We start from the raw sequence: 20,956 nt of genomic DNA on the forward strand, positions 1-20,956 counted from the left end.
AGACAGTTGTATACTGCACCTCTACTTATCAGACAACGACAGCTGTATAGTGCGTCTCTACAGGTCTGACAAAGACAGTTGTATACTGCACCTCTACAGATCAGACAACGACAGCTGTATAGTGCGTCTCTACAGGTCTGACAAAGACAGTTGTATACTGCACCTCTACAGATCAGACAACGACAGCTGTATAGTGCGTCTCTACAGGTCTGACAAAGACAGTTGTATACTGCACCTCTACTTATCAGACAACGACAGCTGTATAGTGCGTCTCTACAGGTCTGACAAAGACAGTTGTATACTGCACCTCTACAGATCAGACAACGACAGCTGTATAGTGCGTCTCTACAGGTCTGACGAAGACAGTTGTATACTGCACCTCTACAGATCAGACAACGACAGCTGTATAGTGCGTCTCTACAGGTCTGACAAAGACAGTTGTATACTGCACCTCTACAGATCAGACAACGACAGCTGTATAGTGCGTCTCTACAGGTCTGACAAAGACAGTTGTATACTGCACCTCTATAGATCAGACAACGACAGCTGTATAGTGCGTCTCTACAGGTCTGACGAAGACAGTTGTATACTGCACCTCTACAGATCAGACAACGTCAGCTGTATAGTGCGTCTCTACAGGTCTGACGAAGACAGTTGTATACTGCACCTCTACAGATCAGACAACGACAGCTGTATAGTGCGTCTCTACAGGTCTGACAAAGACAGTTGTATACTGCACCTCTACAGATCAGACAACGACAGCTGTATAGTGCGTCTGTACAGGTCTGACGAAGACAGTTGTATACTGCACCTGTACAGATCAGACAACGACAGCGGTATAGTGCGTCTCTACAGGTCTGACAAAGACAGTTGTATACTGCACCTCTACAGATGAGACAACGACAGCTGTATAGTGCGTCTCTACAGGTCTGACGAAGACAGTTGTATACTGCACCTCTACAGATCAGACAACGTCAGCTGTATAGTGCGTCTCTACAGGTCTGACGAAGACAGTTGTATACTGCACCTCTACAGATCAGACAACGACAGCTGTATAGTGCGTCTCTACAGGTCTGACAAAGACAGTTGTATACTGCACCTCTACAGATCAGACAACGACAGCTGTATAGTGCGTCTGTACAGGTCTGACAAATACAGTTGTATACTGCACCTCTACAGATCAGACAACGACAGCTGTATAGTGCGTCTCTACAGGTCTGACAAAGACAGTTGTATACTGCACCTCTACAGATTAGACAACGACAGCTGTATAGTGCGTCTCTACAGGTCTGACGAAGACAGTTGTATACTGCACCTCTACAGATCAGACAACGTCAGCTGTATAGTGCGTCTCTACAGGTCTGACGAAGACAGTTGTATACTGCACCTCTACTTATCAGACAACGACAGCTGTATAGTGCGTCTCTACAGGTCTGACAAAGACAGTTGTATACTGCACCTCTACAGATCAGACAACGACAGCTGTATAGTGCGTCTCTACAGGTCTGACAAAGACAGTTGTATACTGCACCTCTACAGATCAGACAACGACAGCTGTATAGTGCGTCTCTACAGGTCTGACAAAGACAGTTGTATACTGCACCTCTACTTATCAGACAACGACAGCTGTATAGTGCGTCTCTACAGGTCTGACAAAGACAGTTGTATACTGCACCTCTACAGATCAGACAACGACAGCTGTATAGTGCGTCTCTACAGGTCTGACGAAGACAGTTGTATACTGCACCTCTACAGATCAGACAACGACAGCTGTATAGTGCGTCTCTACAGGTCTGACAAAGACAGTTGTATACTGCACCTCTACAGATCAGACAACGACAGCTGTATAGTGCGTCTCTACAGGTCTGACAAAGACAGTTGTATACTGCACCTCTATAGATCAGACAACGACAGCTGTATAGTGCGTCTCTACAGGTCTGACGAAGACAGTTGTATACTGCACCTCTACAGATCAGACAACGTCAGCTGTATAGTGCGTCTCTACAGGTCTGACGAAGACAGTTGTATACTGCACCTCTACAGATCAGACAACGACAGCTGTATAGTGCGTCTCTACAGGTCTGACAAAGACAGTTGTATACTGCACCTCTACAGATCAGACAACGACAGCTGTATAGTGCGTCTGTACAGGTCTGACGAAGACAGTTGTATACTGCACCTCTACAGATCAGACAACGACAGCGGTATAGTGCGTCTCTACAGGTCTGACAAAGACAGTTGTATACTGCACCTCTACAGATGAGACAACGACAGCTGTATAGTGCGTCTCTACAGGTCTGACGAAGACAGTTGTATACTGCACCTCTACAGATCAGACAACGTCAGCTGTATAGTGCGTCTCTACAGGTCTGACGAAGACAGTTGTATACTGCACCTCTACAGATCAGACAACGACAGCTGTATAGTGCGTCTCTACAGGTCTGACAAAGACAGTTGTATACTGCACCTCTACAGATCAGACAACGACAGCTGTATAGTGCGTCTGTACAGGTCTGACAAATACAGTTGTATACTGCACCTCTACAGATCAGACAACGACAGCTGTATAGTGCGTCTCTACAGGTCTGACAAAGACAGTTGTATACTGCACCTCTACAGATCAGACAACGACAGCTGTATAGTGCGTCTCTACAGGTCTGACGAAGACAGTTGTACACTGCACCTCTACAGATCAGACAACGACAGCTGTAAAGTGCGTCTCTACAGGTCTGACGAAGACAGTTGTATACTGCACCTCTACAGATCAGACAACGACAGCTGTATAGTGCGTCTCTACAGGTCTGGCAAAGACAGTTGTATACTGCACCTCTACAGATTAGACAACGACAGCTGTATAGTGCGTCTCTACAGGTCTGACAAAGACAGTTGTATACTGCACCTCTACAGATCAGACAACGACAGCTGTATAGTGCGTCTCTACAGGTCTGACAAAGACAGTTGTATACTGCACCTCTACAGATCAGACAACGTCAGCTGTATAGTGCGTCTCTACATGTCTGACGAAGACAGTTGTATACTGCACCTCTACAGATCAGACAACGACAGCTGTATAGTGCGTCTCTACAGGTCTGACAAAGACAGTTGTATACTGCACCTCTACTTATCAGACAACGACAGCTGTATAGTGCGTCTCTACAGGTCTGACAAAGACAGTTGTATACTGCACCTCTACAGATCAGACAACGACAGCTGTATAGTGCGTCTCTACAGGTCTGACAAAGACAGTTGTATACTGCACCTCTACAGATCAGACAACGACAGCTGTATAGTGCGTCTCTACAGGTCTGACAAAGACAGTTGTATACTGCACCTCTACTTATCAGACAACGACAGCTGTATAGTGCGTCTCTACAGGTCTGACAAAGACAGTTGTATACTGCACCTCTACAGATCAGACAACGACAGCTGTATAGTGCGTCTCTACAGGTCTGACGAAGACAGTTGTATACTGCACCTCTACAGATCAGACAACGACAGCTGTATAGTGCGTCTCTACAGGTCTGACGAAGACAGTTGTATACTGCACCTCTACAGATCAGACAACGACAGCTGTATAGTGCGTCTGTACAGGTCTGACAAAGACAGTTGTATACTGCACCTCTACAGATCAGACAACGACAGCTGTATAGTGCGTCTCTACAGGTCTGACAAAGACAGTTGTATACTGCACCTCTACAGATTAGACAACGACAGCTGAATAGTGCGTCTCTACAGGTGTGACAAAGACAGTTGTATACTGCACCTCTACAGATTAGACAACGACAGCTGTATAGTGCGTCTCTACAGGTCTGACAAAGACAGTTGTATACTGCACCTCTACAGATCAGACAACGACAGCTGTATAGTGCGTCTCTACAGGTCTGACAAAGACAGTTGTATACTGCACCTCTACTTATCAGACAACGACAGCTGTATAGTGCGTCTCTACAGGTCTGACAAAGACAGTTGTATACTGCACCTCTACAGATCAGACAACGACAGCTGTATAGTGCGTCTCTACAGGTCTGACAAAGACAGTTGTATACTGCACCTCTACAGATCAGACAACGACAGCTGTATAGTGCGTCTCTACAGGTCTGACGAAGACAGTTGTATACTGCACCTCTACTTATCAGACAACGACAGCTGTATAGTGCGTCTCTACAGGTCTGACAAAGACAGTTGTATACTGCACCTCTACAGATCAGACAACGACAGCTGTATAGTGCGTCTCTACAGGTCTGACGAAGACAGTTGTATACTGCACCTCTACAGATCAGACAACGACAGCTGTATAGTGCGTCTCTACAGGTCTGACGAAGACAGTTGTACACTGCACCTCTATAGATCAGACAACGACAGCTGTATAGTGCGTCTCTACAGGTCTGAGAAAGACAGTTGTATACTGCACCTCTACAGATCAGACAACGACAGCTGTATACTGCACCTCTACAGATCAGACAACGACAGCTGTATAGTGCGTCTCTACAGGTCTGACAAAGACAGTTGTATACTGCACCTCTACAGATTAGACAACGACAGCTGAATAGTGCGTCTCTACAGGTCTGACAAAGACAGTTGTATACTGCACCTCTACAGATTAGACAACGACAGCTGTATAGTGCGTCTCTACAGGTCTGACAAAGACAGTTGTATACTGCACCTCTACAGATCAGACAACGACAGCTGTATAGTGCGTCTCTACAGGTCTGACAAAGACAGTTGTATACTGCACCTCTACTTATCAGACAACGACAGCTGTATAGTGCGTCTCTACAGGTCTGACAAAGACAGTTGTATACTGCACCTCTACAGATCAGACAACGACAGCTGTATAGTGCGTCTCTACAGGTCTGACAAAGACAGTTGTATACTGCACCTCTACAGATCAGACAACGACAGCTGTATAGTGCGTCTCTACAGGTCTGGCAAAGACAGTTGTATACTGCACCTCTACTTATCAGACAACGACAGCTGTATAGTGCGTCTCTACAGGTCTGACAAAGACAGTTGTATACTGCACCTCTACAGATCAGACAACGACAGCTGTATAGGGCGTCTCTACAGGTCTGACAAAGACAGTTGTATACTGCACCTCTACAGATCAGACAACGACAGCTGTATAGGGCGTCTCTACAGGTCTGACGAAGACAGTTGTATACTGCACCTCTACAGATCAGACAACGACAGCTGTATAGTGCGTCTCTACAGGTCTGACGAAGACAGTTGTATACTGCACCTCTATAGATCAGACAACGACAGCTGTATAGTGCGTCTGTACAGGTCTGACAAAGACAGCTGTATACTGCACCTCTACAGATGAGACAACGACAGCTGTATAGTGCGTCTCTACAGGTCTGACAAAGACAGTTGTATACTGCACCTCTACTTATCAGACAACGACAGCTGTATAGTGCGTCTCTACAGGTCTGACAAAGACAGTTGTATACTGCACCTCTACAGATTAGACAACGACAGCTGTATAGTGCGTCTCTACAGGTCTGACAAAGACAGTTGTATACTGCACCTCTACAGATCAGACAACGACAGCTGTATAGTGCGTCTCTACAGGTCTGACAAAGACAGTTGTATACTGCACCTCTACAGATTAGACAACGACAGCTGTATAGTGCGTCTATACAGGTCTGGCAAAGACAGTTGTATACTGCGGCTCTACAGGTCGCACACAGACAGTTGTACACTGCGCCTCTACAGATCAGGCAACAGTGACGAGTGGATTCTTCTTCCGGATTTTCCCTACACTTAGTCGTTGTATACTGTTATGTCGGGACTGCTTTTCTTTTCTGAGCGTCTTTGTTAGTTGATTTTGATATTGCCCGCAGCTGTGACGGTATATTGTCGTTTATCCCGTACGAGGGCTCTCCCACTATCGTCTCATCTTTGCAGCTGGCCGCATTGTGCCCCAACTATGCTTCCTTCTGGCATACGTGTTCGCCGACGCATACCTTGGATAGATAGTAAATTTCAGATTAATCCTTACACTTAATATAGCATTGTTTTCTTTCGACGAAACGTTTGGATTGGACATATACTCTTGAAAAGGCCATTTGAGAAGAGTTTATTGCGGTAGTTTTAGAGCAATTACTTCGTGTAATTTGAATTGCAAAAAGGTGTAAATTTACAGGTATGTAATCAAAGAGTTCGCCAACACAACAGGGACCTTCATTGTTGTGTTTCTACTTGCGTCAGTCCACAAAATCGCGTCAAAAAGTCAGTTTTTGGTCACCACGGGCAGCAGTTACTGCTCAATACAGACTGAGTAAGTCCACGACGTCGCTTTTCCGGAATTCTTCCTCACTCTGCCTGTAGTGCGATGGCTATTTGTGGAAGTGTCTGAGGCGTGTTTTTGAAGTTGGCGTACACGTCGATCGAGTTCATCCCATAGTTCTTCGATCAGGTTTAGATCTGGTGATCGGGAAGGTGATGGCAAGACGTTGAGGTTAGAATTGGCAAGGTTGCGGACCGTGACAAGTGCTGTATGCGAAGTTGCGTTGTCATTGTTAGTATGTAAGAGTATGTATGTAAGAGTATGTATGTAAGAGTATGTATGATGTTTGCAAACGAACATCTTTAAAAATACCTTCTCCCCATTTCCAGTAAACTCATACTTTGCTATGCCGATCAGGAGCTTGTGGTCGTCGGAGGTGAGTGTGGCCTTATACAAAGCGCATCGTATATACCTTGCCCGTATGTGAGAATGAGGACTGGTCATGTGTTGAGAGGGTTGTTGTAGGACTGGTCACATGTTGACAGGGTTGTTGTAGGACTGGTAATGTGTTGAGAGGGTTGTTGTAGGACTGGTCATGTGTTGAGAGGGTTGTTGTAGGACTGGTCATGTGTTGAGAGGGTTGTTGTAGGACTGGTCACACGTTGACAGGGTTGTTGTAGGACTGGTCATGTGTTGAGAGGGTCGTTGTAGGACTGATCATGTGTTGACAAGGTTGTTGTTGGGCTGGTCAGGTGTTGAGGGGGTTGTTGTTGGACTGGTCATGTGTTGGCAGGGTTGTTGTAGGACTGGTCACACGTTGACAGGGTTGTAGTAGGACTGGTCACACGTTGACAGGGTTGTTGTTGGATTGGTTTGGTGTTGACAATGTTGTAGTGGGACTGGTCAGGTGTTGAGAGGATTGTTGTAGGACTGATCATGTGTTGAGAGGGTTGCTGTTGGACTGATCATGTGTTGAGAGGGTTGTAGTGGGACTGGTCATGTGTTGACAGGGTTGTTGTAGGACTGGTCACACGTTGACAGGGTTGGTGTAGGACTGGTCACACGTTGAGAGGGTTGTTGTTGGATTGGTTTGGTGTTGACAGGTTTGTAGTGGGACTGGTCAGGTGTTGAGAGGGTTGCTGTTGGACTGATCATGTGTTGACAGGGTTGTTGTTGGACTGGTCACACGTTGACAGGGTTGTTGTAGGACTGGTCACACGTTGACAGGGTTGTTGTAGGACTGGTCATGTGTTGAGAGGGTTGTTGTAGGACTGGTCATGTGTTGAGAGGGTTGTTGTAGGACTGGTCACACGTTGACAGGGTTGTTGTTGGGTTGGTCATGTGTTGAGAGGGTTGTAGTGGGACTGGTCATGTGTTGAGAGGGTTGTCGAAGGACTGGTCACACGTTGACAGGGTTGTTGTTGGACTGATCATGTGTTGACAAGGTTGTAGTGGGACTGCTCAGATGTTGAGAGGGTTGTCGAAGGACTGGTCACACGTTGACAGGGTTGTTGTTGGACTGGTCATGTGTTGACAAGGTTGTAGTGGGACTGCTCAGATGTTGAGAGGGTTGTCGAAGGACTGGTCACACGTTGACAGGGTTGTTGTTGGATTGGTCATGTGTTGAGAGGTTTGAAGTGGGACTGCTCAGATGTTGAGAGGGTTGTCGTAGGACTGGTCACACGTTGAGAGGGTTGTTGTAGGAATGGTCATGTGTTGAGAGGGTTGTTGTGGGACTGGTCACACGTTGACAGGGTTGTTGTTGGATTGGTCATGTGTTGACAGGGTTGTAGTGGGACTGCTCAGATGTTGAGAGGGTTGTCGTACGACTGGTCATGTGTTGAGAGGATTGTTGTATTACTGGTAATGTGTTGACAGGGTTGTTGTAGGACTGGTCACACGTTGACAGGGTTGTAGTAGGACTGGTCACACGTTGACAGGGTTGTTGTTGGATTGGTTTGGTGTTGACAATGTTGTAGTGGGACTGGTCAGGTGTTGAGAGGATTGTTGTAGGACTGATCATGTGTTGAGAGGGTTGCTGTTGGACTGATCATGTGTTGAGAGGGTTGTAGTGGGACTGGTCATGTGTTGAGAGGGTTGTTGTAGGACTGGTCATGTGTTGAGAGGGTTGTTGTAGGACTGGTCACACGTTGACAGGGCTGTTGTTGGATTGGTTTGGTGTTGACAGGGTTGTAGTGGGACTGCTCAGGTGTTGTGAGGGTTGTTGTTGAACTGGTCATGTGATGGTAGGGTCGTTGTATTACTGGTCACACGTTGACAGGGTTGTTGTTGGGTTGGTCTGGTGTTGACAGGATTATTGTAGGACTGGACATGTGTTGGCAGGGTTGTTGTAGGACTGATCATGTGTTGAGAGGGTTGCTGTTGGACTGATCATGTGTTGAGAGGGTTGTAGTGGGACTGGTCATGTGTTGAGAGGGTTGTTGTAGGACTGGTCATGTGTTGAGAGGGTCGTTGTATTACTGGTCACACGTTGACAGGGTTGTTGTTGGGTTGGTCTGGTGTTGACAGGATTATTGTAGGACTGGACATGTGTTGGCAGGGTTGTTGTTGGACTGATAATGTGTTGAGAGGGTTGTTGTAGGACTGGTCATGTGTTGAGAGGGTTGTTGTGGGACTGGTCACACGTTGACAGGGTTGTTTTTGGATTGGTCATGTGTTGACAAGGTTGTAGTGGGACTGCTCAGATGTTGAGAGGGTTGTCGCAGGACTGGTCATGTGTTGAGAGGATTGATGTATTACTGGTAACGTGTTGACAGGGTTGTTGTAGGACTGGTCACACGTTGACAGGGTTGGTGTAGGACTGGTCACACGTTGAGAGGGTTGTTGTTGGATTGGTTTGGTGTTGACAGGTTTGTAGTGGGACTGGTCAGGTGTTGAGAGGGTTGCTGTTGGACTGATCATGTGTTGACAGGGTTGTTGTTGGACTGGTCACACGTTGACAGGGTTGTTGTAGGACTGGTCACACGTTGACAGGGTTGTTGTAGGACTGGTCATGTGTTGAGAGGGTTGTTGTAGGACTGGTCATGTGTTGAGAGGGTTGTTGTAGGACTGGTCACACGTTGACAGGGTTGTTGTTGGGTTGGTCATGTGTTGAGAGGGTTGTAGTGGGACTGGTCATGTGTTGAGAGGGTTGTCGAAGGACTGGTCACACGTTGACAGGGTTGTTGTTGGACTGGTCATGTGTTGACAAGGTTGTAGTGGGACTGCTCAGATGTTGAGAGGGTTGTCGAAGGACTGGTCACACGTTGACAGGGTTGTTGTTGGACTGGTCATGTGTTGACAAGGTTGTAGTGGGACTGCTCAGATGTTGAGAGGGTTGTCGAAGGACTGGTCACACGTTGACAGGGTTGTTGTTGGATTGGTCATGTGTTGAGAGGTTTGAAGTGGGACTGCTCAGATGTTGAGAGGGTTGTCGTAGGACTGGTCACACGTTGAGAGGGTTGTTGTAGGAATGGTCATGTGTTGAGAGGGTTGTTGTGGGACTGGTCACACGTTGACAGGGTTGTTGTTGGATTGGTCATGTGTTGACAGGGTTGTAGTGGGACTGCTCAGATGTTGAGAGGGTTGTCGTACGACTGGTCATGTGTTGAGAGGATTGTTGTATTACTGGTAATGTGTTGACAGGGTTGTTGTAGGACTGGTCACACGTTGACAGGGTTGTAGTAGGACTGGTCACACGTTGACAGGGTTGTTGTTGGATTGGTTTGGTGTTGACAATGTTGTAGTGGGACTGGTCAGGTGTTGAGAGGATTGTTGTAGGACTGATCATGTGTTGAGAGGGTTGCTGTTGGACTGATCATGTGTTGAGAGGGTTGTAGTGGGACTGGTCATGTGTTGAGAGGGTTGTTGTAGGACTGGTCATGTGTTGAGAGGGTTGTTGTAGGACTGGTCACACGTTGACAGGGCTGTTGTTGGATTGGTTTGGTGTTGACAGGGTTGTAGTGGGACTGCTCAGGTGTTGTGAGGGTTGTTGTTGAACTGGTCATGTGATGGTAGGGTCGTTGTATTACTGGTCACACGTTGACAGGGTTGTTGTTGGGTTGGTCTGGTGTTGACAGGATTATTGTAGGACTGGACATGTGTTGGCAGGGTTGTTGTTGGACTGATAATGTGTTGAGAGGGTTGTTGTAGGACTGGTCATGTGTTGAGAGGGTTGTTAGGGTTGTTGTTGGACATGCCTAACTATAACAATTGCTTTAGCTACACCACAAGTCCTGCCATGAATACGTGAACACTGAACTTGAACCTCAGATCAATTAGACATCTTGGTGCTGGTAACTTAGTCGTGTACATGGACAGACGCATTACCTTCACATCACTATGAAATACGCTCATTTTGTGAGATTAACGTCGTATCAAACTGCACACAGTAAACGATTCGAAATTGTATCACAAAACAAGCAGAAGTTGGACTCTAGATGTCTTTACTGTCTACTTGTCATGCTATTGTTTGGAATGAGTGGGTTTAATTTCACACCACTCTTAGCAAGATTTCAACTATATGACTATATGTCTGGACCAGACGATCCACCGATCAACAACATGGGCATCGACCAACGCTGTTGGGATTCGATGACATCGAGCCTGACCACCCGACCCCGTTAGTCGCCTCTTGCGACAAGCATGATATATTGAAGATCAATTCTAACGTGGATCTTCACGGGTTTATTGTTTGGAGCTGATGGAGTAATCCACTCCAAGATATTGACAAACTGTTGACAGACTGTACTCAGATGTACGTATCTGTTGAGAGTGCAGGGCGAGAAGTTATCGACACTGTTTGTTTTTGACATTTTCTCTTCGTCCATTTACAAAGTTGTACATGCATATCTAGTTTCACAAGCTTGTTTTTAACTGTTACGATAATAGTATTGCTAAATCTTACTACACAAAATTCGGGAACTGTAAAATCATGTAACTTTATTTGGAGACCCGTCATATAGATATGTAAGTGTGATGTAATGTATAACCGTTAGTGAAGAACCGACAAGTACAGGTCACAGTGTCCATCTGGATGATCACTGTAATACAGCAACCTACTTACCGTTGTCCGCCTTACGTAAACATTCTGCTGAGTGAATGTCGTTTAGCAGCACCTTGTCATGGTTGCTATTCCGTTTAATGTATGTCCCAGGAGGTAGTCCCAGGAGGTATACCCGCGCCACAAGGCCACTCGTTCGAATACAGTGTGGATTTCGTCCAAAGACCACTACAGGCAAATACTTGTATTGATTGACAGCTACACTTTGGAATATGGAATAACACATTTGTAGCAGGCACACTTATCGTTTATTTTCCTATGATTTTTGATAACGGTGGAAAGGAATGTTACAGTGCCTCTTAATATCTTTGACGTACATTTTGCAGTAATATTTTGACATGTATTGATAACGGTTACCAATTATTCATGGTTGTAAACCATGTCTCTCTGTGTAAAGCTGCCTGAGCGAGTCGATTCAAGAGACTCCAAAGTTGACAAATACTTTCTGCCCGCCTGACACACTGTCCCCTGCTGTTATTGATTCTGAGTCTATCAACGTTCATTTTGTTTGTACACGGTGACTAACTGACTTCAATAGAAGGGACGTTATCTTGAAAACCTAAATGAATATCAATATATAATGTTAAGGGTCGTGTTCTTGTGTGAGACAGGTATCTTAACGAATGGAAGAATGTGTGTATGTGGGTAGGTAGAGAGGTAGGACAGACAGGCTTTCAGATGTGCAGTGGAAATTAGCCAGCTGACAGCTGATTAGTGCCCTAGACTGTACTGTTGATACAATTAACCCCACTCTCTACTGGCTACGCAGCTACCTCACCTTGTTACAATACACCATATTAGTAGGCGTGTTTCCTCATTTCGTCCAACTATCCTCATATCCGACACACGCTTTGTGTGGGCGGTAACATTTACCACACATCGACACACATAACAACTTACCACGCAACCGGTACACACACTAAGCAACAGTCACCCCCACCCACCCACCCCCCACCCCCAGGCACAGACGCATGCCACCACCACTAACAACAACAACTGCCCGACACAACAACTGCCCCGACATACACCAGTCCACAATGTCATAGATATATACACACTTTGCAGAGTAAATACACATCCTTCATGAATACAGCTTAATGTAACTTAAAGTCGAATATCTGACCTCAGTTTTGCCCTTTAAAGGTTGACATACAGTGGGGTTGTGTTTTCCCGTGCGATCAACCCTGATCGCTTTGTCACATATGCTGTGGGCATCCCGTTCGTCATCCGTGTGGCATTTGGTATGATGTAAATGTATGAACTCAGATTCTTGGGGTCTTAAGAAACAGTTTATAGTAGAAAGACCGCCCCTTTAGATAACATTTCTAGCCTTTGCTTTAAAGGCTATGGGAATACATTGTATCTGCACAAACACAATAATACTGGGGTGGTTACCAGCTGTACATCTTGCATGAAGTTACTTGTTACCAGCTGTACATCATATATAAAGTTAGTCGATACCCCCTGTACATCATATATAAAGTTAGTCGATACCCCCTGTACATCATATATAAAGTTAGTCGTTACCAGCTGTACATCATATAGAAAGTTAGTCGCTACCAGCTGTACATATTATATATGTTACAGTCAGTGAAATCATTCATTCATTCAAGAAGAAAGTCTTGAAAACGGTAGTTACCAGCTGTACATCGTATATATGGTATGTAGCTACCAGCTATACATACTATATGTGGCAAGTCGTTGCAGCTGTACATGACTTATATAGTATATAAGTACCAGCTGTGCATCATATATATGGTATATAGGTACCAGCTGTACATCATATAATTATATGATATGTAGTTACCAGCTGTACATCGTATATATGGTATGTAGCTACCAGCTATACATACTATATGTGGCAAGTCGTTGCAGCTGTACGTGATTTATATGGTATATAGGTACCAGCTGTACATCATATAATTATATGATATGTAGTTACCAGCTGTACATCGTATATATGGTATGTAGCTACCAGCTATACATACTATATGTGGCAAGTCGTTGCAGCTGTACATGACTTATATAGTATATAAGCTGTACCAGCTGTGCATCATATATATGGTATATAGGTACCAGCTGTACATCATATATATGGTATGTAGGTACCAGCTGTACATCATATATATGGTATGTAGGTACCAGCTGTACATCATACATATGGTATATAGGTACCAGCTGTACATCATATATATGGTACATAGGTACCAGCTGTACATCATACAGAAAGTTAGTCGTTACCAGCTGTACATCATATATATGGTATGTAGGTACCAGCTGTACATCATACACATGGTATGTAGTCAACAGATGTCCACCATATATGAGGCAAGTCGTTAGCAGCAGTGCTTCATGCATGGTGCATTTTAATACGCAATTTCGTTTTATTTTTGCGGAGTGACTGCTCATGGTATTGGGAAAGGAATAAATTCAAACTGTTTCAAGAATATTTTATGTCTGTTTCAGTTAGTTTTGTCATCTTTGATGCGACACCGTCAAATACAGTGAAACGAAGGCTTCATGTGATGGAAACCTGCCCCGAGGAGGGTACAAGTTACCTGCAGCAATGCGTTCCCCCGCGTTCTGTACACCAGAAATACCACTCGGGCATGTTCAACCCTTGTCTGAATTGCACTTGCAGCGTATGACTACCATTGTCTGTGAAGACCTCGCCGCTTGAAACATTCCCGAAATATACCTACGATTAATTAACGATGTTTATTGTCATGAAATTTCAGTATTCTTGAAAAGTCAGATTTCAACTGAGATTTTACAGTTGAATGTGTAGACAGTTAAAACGTGTTATTTGTCTACAAATGGATTGACATTAAATTGTTATGGTTTTAAGAAAATAGCAATTTATTGGGAATTGAATAGGAACTGAATAGTAAGTACGATTGATAGACATTCTGTTTGATCGTCACAGTCATAGCACCATACGTTCAAGATGTTGAGACATAAAGCAAACCGCCAAATTTAACGAACATTTTATTTGTGTACTTTATACGTACAAACCAGTTTCTTATTTCGGCTCAGCCAAACCTGGCATTTGTATCAAAGACATCAAGCCAAAACAACACGTTAAATTGCAGAATACCTTACTCATGTGAGATTTGCTTCAGTAAATTTCAGAGAGTAAAGAGAGGCACACAATTTTATGTTTAAGTAACTTTAATAGAACACATTAAAAGCTTGTAAGAGAATAAGGCGAACAGTTGTATACTTACAATACACTATATACATGTACATTAGCTGAGACAAGGATGAAGCACTTCATACCAGCACTGGTACCAGCTTGACGTAATAAGCATTTTCAGAACCCATCGTCCGAATCTTCCCTGAGATCCAGAATAGCGCACAGTGACTCCGTGTCCTTCTGTCTCCTTGTAAGCCTCGTGTCAGAACCGCTGCCTTCACTCAGAAGCGGTTTCGACTCTGTAGACGCTACAATCACCACTGTTTTGTCAGTGGGTAGTTGTGGAACATTTGGGCTGCCATTCGTCATTTCAGGTGAGCTAGTCATGCTAGCACGAGCAGAATCAGACCCAGAGATATTGTCAAAAGTAGGTTTGGTTTTGCCTGAATTGTCTAAAGTAGTTTTAGTATGCTCACTTCCGGTAATGGTGCCGTTGCTACTTCCTGTGTCAGAATTACTCTCTGAATGTCTGTCGTCTGCAAGGTAAGTTGAGTTAGGCCGCAGCCTGACCCGCGGCAAGCCGAAACTTATGAACGTGGATGCTTGCAGATGAAACCCATAGTTACCAGTGACATAATCATGTACTGCGCGTTGGAGGGCAAAGTCCGACGCCTCTTTGGTGATGACGAAATCCGGTTCTACAAGATTCTTCATGACAGTCTGATGCTTCTGCAGATGACGTACCGAGCCGGGGTAGCTGAAGATTCGGTGGCGCTTCTCTATCAGGTCCACCATTGTGTCATTCATCTGGGTCCTCCAGTTTGTCCACTCATGCAGCCCCGACAGGAATGACTTGGAGAATCCTTCAAAAACGTCATCGCCGTTTGCACATGACCCGTCCTCGCTGAAAATGTTACAAAATCACAGTTACATTAAATTTACAGATATTGTAGATAACCCACGCAGAAATACCCTTTTGGAAAAAAAAAACAGAGCTACTAACGTCACATTAAGCTACCCGATGTAGACATTTAAGAGAAGAATTTTGTAATGAAAAAACATTTGATAAAATTCATCAAAGGAAATTCAAAAGAACATGAAATTTAAAACAAAAACAGGAAGAGTTAGCTAAGCCATTGTCTAATAATGGAGTTTTCTTGAAAAGTATTGGACGAGTGGGACTACAAAATGAAATGATGCCATTGGTTCCTGATACAGCCCTTAGTCAGGATAACTCAATCTGACAATAAAAATTGTGAGGGAAAAGTGAAAACATGATTTCTGCAATATACTTAACCCCAGTGAAGATAACTCCACCCACATTGATCATTTATGTAGATAATGTGTGTGTAATGCCAGCTTGATTCTGCACACTGTCGAGCCCTTAATCAACCAATGATGGAAGAAGTTCATAAAGCTGTTCTACTCACTCAGCTGAATAAATCTCCTGGAACTGATATTATTCATGAAATCATGCTAAGATAACTTACAGTCCTTAACAAATATATGCAAAACAATAGTGAGCCTCACCACGACAATGACATAAATGTAGCGGTTTTTATGTTTTATTTTTCCACATAATATCTGACAGCCTCAAGGGAATTAGTTTGCTATGTACCAGCCTCATGATCCCCATTTTGTTTGGCGTTTTATCTTGCTATCCCCAAAACCGTAAAATCTGCAATATATGTATCACGAACTTCAGGAAACAAAATATGCAAGAAACATTTGAGGTAGGCAGAAGTCCGCTAAAATCAAACTTATATATTAAAGTGCATAAAAAAGCAAGTTCAAACTACAATCGCTCCCCACTTCATGTTTACTGAAAGAGCTTGTTTTGGAGCCGCTACCCACCACCTTCCAGATGACTTCATCATAAGGACATAATTGATTCTAATGTTGTCACTATTCATACAAAATTCCAAGGGTTTAAGCTAAATACTGAATGATCACACACGTGTCAGCTCCCAATATATTGTAACACAGTGCCAGTTTGAATATCTGGAAACAATATTTGTGAAAGATCAAAGAAGGGTGTCCTCTATATCTAAATCAAGTAAAACAATCTTTGGCTGGTGATTATGACTAGAATACATTCAATACCATTCTAGACATATTTTACATGATATTATCTGCGATCATTATCCAAGAGATACCACATGAAATATCGGTTACGTTTTCTGCAGTTGTTATACAAGTACTCTACTCCAATGTGCTGTGATGACTCATATCTCTTGAACCACATTACCCACATATGTGTAACAAAGGATATGGCTTGGCTAATGACCCCTTAACAATAAAATGGACAGTTTACAAACATTGGACATCGAGAACATAGTTAGACTCACTACTTTTTGACACTACTTTTCGTACTTTACAGCAGAAAGATGTCCAGATTGTCAACATAGTTGTGTTTTATTGATATGAAGAAGGAGTTTGACTACACAGAAATTTATTGTGGTTGAAATTGAACCAACAGTTAGGGTTGATTCTTAATGCCCATCAGTCTCTGTATCAAGGAGTTCAGTGGTATTTAATTCAGAGAAAACAGAGTGGTTTGATGTCTCAGTGGGTGTATCCATGAAGACTGTCTTCAGCAACTCATGACTGGGCTGACACATGTCATCGGTTCCCAATCGCGCAGATCGATGCTCATTCTGTTGGTTATTTGATTGTTTGGTCCAGACTCGATTATTTACAGACTGCCGCCATGGAGCTGGAATATTGCTGAGTGCGGCATAAAACCCTTCTTACTAACTCATTCTCAGTGTGAAACAAGGGTGGCACCTTTCACCAATTTTATTTTCAATGAAAGCACATCAGTGACCCTGCAGATAGAGTTAGTGAACTGAATTGTGGCGTTGTTGATTATTCCGTCGAATATAAATTGACATGTGGCTGAACGAACACTGCAACTACAAAATTGTGACCTAAATTTGTAAAGTCGCAAACCAAATCCTTTGGACCGTGATAGCCTAGTTCAATAACATGGCTGGTATAATTAAATGAAAACTAACATTTAAGAAAAAAGATTCTTCGTGGTTCGTGGTTTAAAATATCTATCCTTTTCAAAACAGTCGTGGAAGACATTCTTGACCGCGATTCTTTCATCAGAATGGATACAAAACGGAGACTACTGACCTTGCAACAGGTACTCGTGAGTATATGTTGAATGACCAATACAACATCGTCGTATCATGATCTCTTCAAACCTGGACTGACAACCCAAGTAGGTGTAAACCGACATACGGTTTTATTTCATGTAATTTATTAATACCTACCTGGGTGTCCCGCTTCTGCATCAGATCGCGGATGTACGATCTAAACAGAGCTTTTCAATCAGAGTATGGAAGAAGCTGTGTTTGTTGAGTGCTTCCTTAACAACAAGATCAGCCATTGTATTCCCAGAAATGCCAACGTGGCTGGGTAACCAACAAAAGACGATGTCGTAGTGGCCAGTAGAAAGAGTATTATATAACTCAATAATTTCAGTTAATAGTGGCTATCTGGAAGAAAGATTTTCAATTGCCTGAAAAGACCATATATTGTTTATATTTGGCATGTTTATAAATACATCTAAGAGCTGTTAGTATTGCATTTGCTTCCGCTGCAAAAATAGAGCTATTATCCGGTAATCGGCAAGATATTGTTCTGGATCCAACGACAACAGCACAAGCCTTGGTGCCACTATCCTTGGATACATATATAAATAAATATTTATACGTATGATATTTATTTTTTATATTGATGATATTCCTGTATATGTTGTGATTCATTAGGTCCTGATTTTTTAAATGTCAGTGTGAGGTCGACTTCTGGTCGAACAAACTGCCAGGGAGGAGAGAGGAGCTCGATGCTGGCAGCAGGGATGAATGGTTTAAATCTTAGTCCGAGAGATGGAACAAGAGAAGACTGTTTGTTGTACAAATCCTCATAGAGAGGGTTGAAGACACAGTTATATGCAGGGTTGGACTTAATGGAATATTGTGAGATTTTGTAAAGATAATTTGACACGGAGGTCAGAGTATATGACTTGTAACACAAGCCGTGCAAGATTCATGGATCTAGTACATGGAAGGAATTGGGAAACGAGTTCCTTCCGTTCCCCCATTTTCTCTCTTCTGTAGATAAACAGGGGAAATTCTAAGTGGTTCAATCCTTTACATTGTACTTAATTTGGGGGCTTTCAGTTATTTTTGTCAGTCCTCTAGTAGTTATTCTGTTAGGTTGTGTTAGTAATTCCTGTATGTATCAATGGAGTTCCGACCGTAACCCCCGCTTAATATGTGAAATATATCTATTAGGATAATTTCGAGGTTTTGTTTAGGGTTAGGGTTTGGGTCGTAGGGTTTGGGTTAGGAAATGGTTCAGGGTTAGGGTAATAGTTAGAGTTAAGGAGTTTTGATGAATAAACATCTGTTCTTCTAGTGTTTGTATAGGTTGAATTTATTGAAGTTTTGTAATTTACGCCTGGGTGTGTTTTAAGGCAAGTACTGGCCCGGGGTGCTAAAATTGAAAACATATACATTTTATCTACTTGCTCAAGAGGCACTATAATAAACTTAGGGCAGTCGCAGAGCTACGATCGCTTTATCGCTTGACGCACTTCCATGACAGGGTATCCTCGTGGCATGATTCGTAGCTAATTATACATATCTATATACATGTACCAGATCAGAGTTGATTGTTTTTGTACTTACAGCCAATGCTCCACATTTTTCCTTGTCTTGAGGATACTGCGGGGTATTGTGCCTTCACATGATGTCCTCCTGAAATATAGGAAAAAAACACAACGTACAGGGACTTTGAGGAAAGAGTTCCACCGTACCCTTAACCCCAACCCCCACCCCCCCTCCCACAAGCAACCCCCCCCACACACACACACACCCCACACACACTTTTTATGTAGTGAATTCGCTTCAGGGCTGTCTCTTCCAAGTGTAATATTAAAGTGAAATAAGTTCATTGATTGTTTATTATACCTGTTCTTCTTTATAGAATGTATATTTAGGGTGAGGTATGCATGTCAGTTTGTTTCAGTTTGTAATTGTGGTTGTGTTTCACAATTTAGTACATGGTAATGCATGGCGCATACTTTGCATGTTTGTTGTTGTGTAAAATACTCATACCCTGTCTTTTGAACGTGGATATTACACAATGGTTGTTTATGCACTGACTGTTCATAAAGATAGTCTGCGATATCATAGCGGAAAATGAAAATCTCACGGTGGGTATGCTTCAAATAGGAAAAGCGCACACTGCCCTACATGGAGCGGCGGTCAAGTAACGTGGACGTGTGTATGAAATACCTTGACGACAGTGAGGACGACCGGTCAGTATGATCTGTGTCCAGTGTGACAGCATCCATTTCAGTGTCGGAGAACCGGACCTCATTCCTGAAGCTGAGGGTTGACATTATATTTATAGTCCAGTTGTGTGTTGTGAAGTGCTGCTGCCGTCTTCTTTGAGGTGATTCAGACACTAATCGCCTGTCAGACAACCAGTTGACGGAAGAACTGCACACAATCCCCGGGAGTTGAATGAATTACCTGGCGTCTGTTATGAAACACGTGTGATTTTTCACAAGTTATCCATACAATGGACTCAAACAATGGACCCACTGAAGCGTATCGGGGAGAAGTGACGGACAGTTTCGTGTCTGCAGCTTCTGTGTTGACACTGAGTGACAAAAGTAGCCTGATCCAGCAATACTTGACAAGCACAGCTTGCATTGCAATACCTTGTGACATCAGTGGAGCCGCGGTCAGTGTAGTAATTATAATACCATTCAGTCTGCGAACCAATTTCATGTATTTAAGGCAAATAAATACAAAAGCACAGGTATCATGCCATTCATTACAGACACACACGCATATCAAAGAAACAACAACAACAAAAAACAAAGAAAGAAGCAAACCACAAACTAATGTTATTACACACTGTGGTGATGTAGGACGTATGACGTCGAAATTGTTTACGTTCTGACGCCACAGTGTTCATACCTATGTCCCTCCCAATAGTATTATCAATGACGGAATGATAACCCGGGTCATAAAAACTCTCGACAATTCTATCAATTTATGTAGGAGAGTTATAAACAGAATACTAAAGTCGCTTCCACAAAATACCATTTTTATTGAACTCGTGAATGATATATTTTCAAACTTGATTTCGCTCGTTTCATACCACATTCATATATAAATAAAAGTGATATTACACGGGAGATGGTTTAGCCACAGCTTCACGTTTCCCAGATATCGACAGCTGTTTGTGCATAATGGTTAGAGCTTCATGTTTCACAACTATCGACAGTTGTGTATGCTTAATGGTTAGAGCTTCATGTTTCCCGACTATCGACAGTTTTGTACACTTAATGGTTCGAGCTTCACGTTTCCCAACTATCGACAGTTGTGTATACTTAATGGTTCGAGATTCACGTTTCCCAACTATCGACAGTTGTGTATACTTAATGGTCCGAGATTCACGTTTCCCAACTATCGACAGTTGTGTATACTTAATGGGCCGAGAT

At 43.3% G+C, this 20,956-nt stretch overlaps 2 protein-coding genes across 2 annotated transcripts in view; both read right to left on the minus strand.

The window, feature by feature from the left end:
• The window catches only part of LOC137291498 (uncharacterized), a 34,214-nt gene extending 22,751 nt beyond the window's left edge, over positions 1–11,463 (minus strand). Inside the window, exon 1 of the mRNA XM_067822859.1 lies at positions 11,295–11,463. The gene's annotated coding sequence lies outside the window, so the exon portion shown is untranslated. The remainder of the gene's footprint in view (positions 1–11,294) is intronic.
• Positions 11,464–14,266: 2,803 nt separating this feature from the next.
• On the minus strand, positions 14,267–19,903 carry LOC137291621 (uncharacterized). The gene is made up of 3 exons (XM_067823017.1): positions 19,737–19,903; positions 19,128–19,196; positions 14,267–15,331 (listed from the first exon to the last, which is right to left on the minus strand). The coding sequence occupies exons 1-3, from the start codon at positions 19,841–19,843 to the stop codon at positions 14,605–14,607; spliced, it is 903 nt and encodes a 300-aa protein (XP_067679118.1). The 5' UTR covers positions 19,844–19,903; the 3' UTR covers positions 14,267–14,604.
• Positions 19,904–20,956: the final 1,053 nt, after the last annotated feature.

Source organism: Haliotis asinina, chromosome 7 (genome assembly GCF_037392515.1).
Source record: "Haliotis asinina isolate JCU_RB_2024 chromosome 7, JCU_Hal_asi_v2, whole genome shotgun sequence".
NCBI lineage: Eukaryota > Metazoa > Mollusca > Gastropoda > Lepetellida > Haliotidae > Haliotis > Haliotis asinina.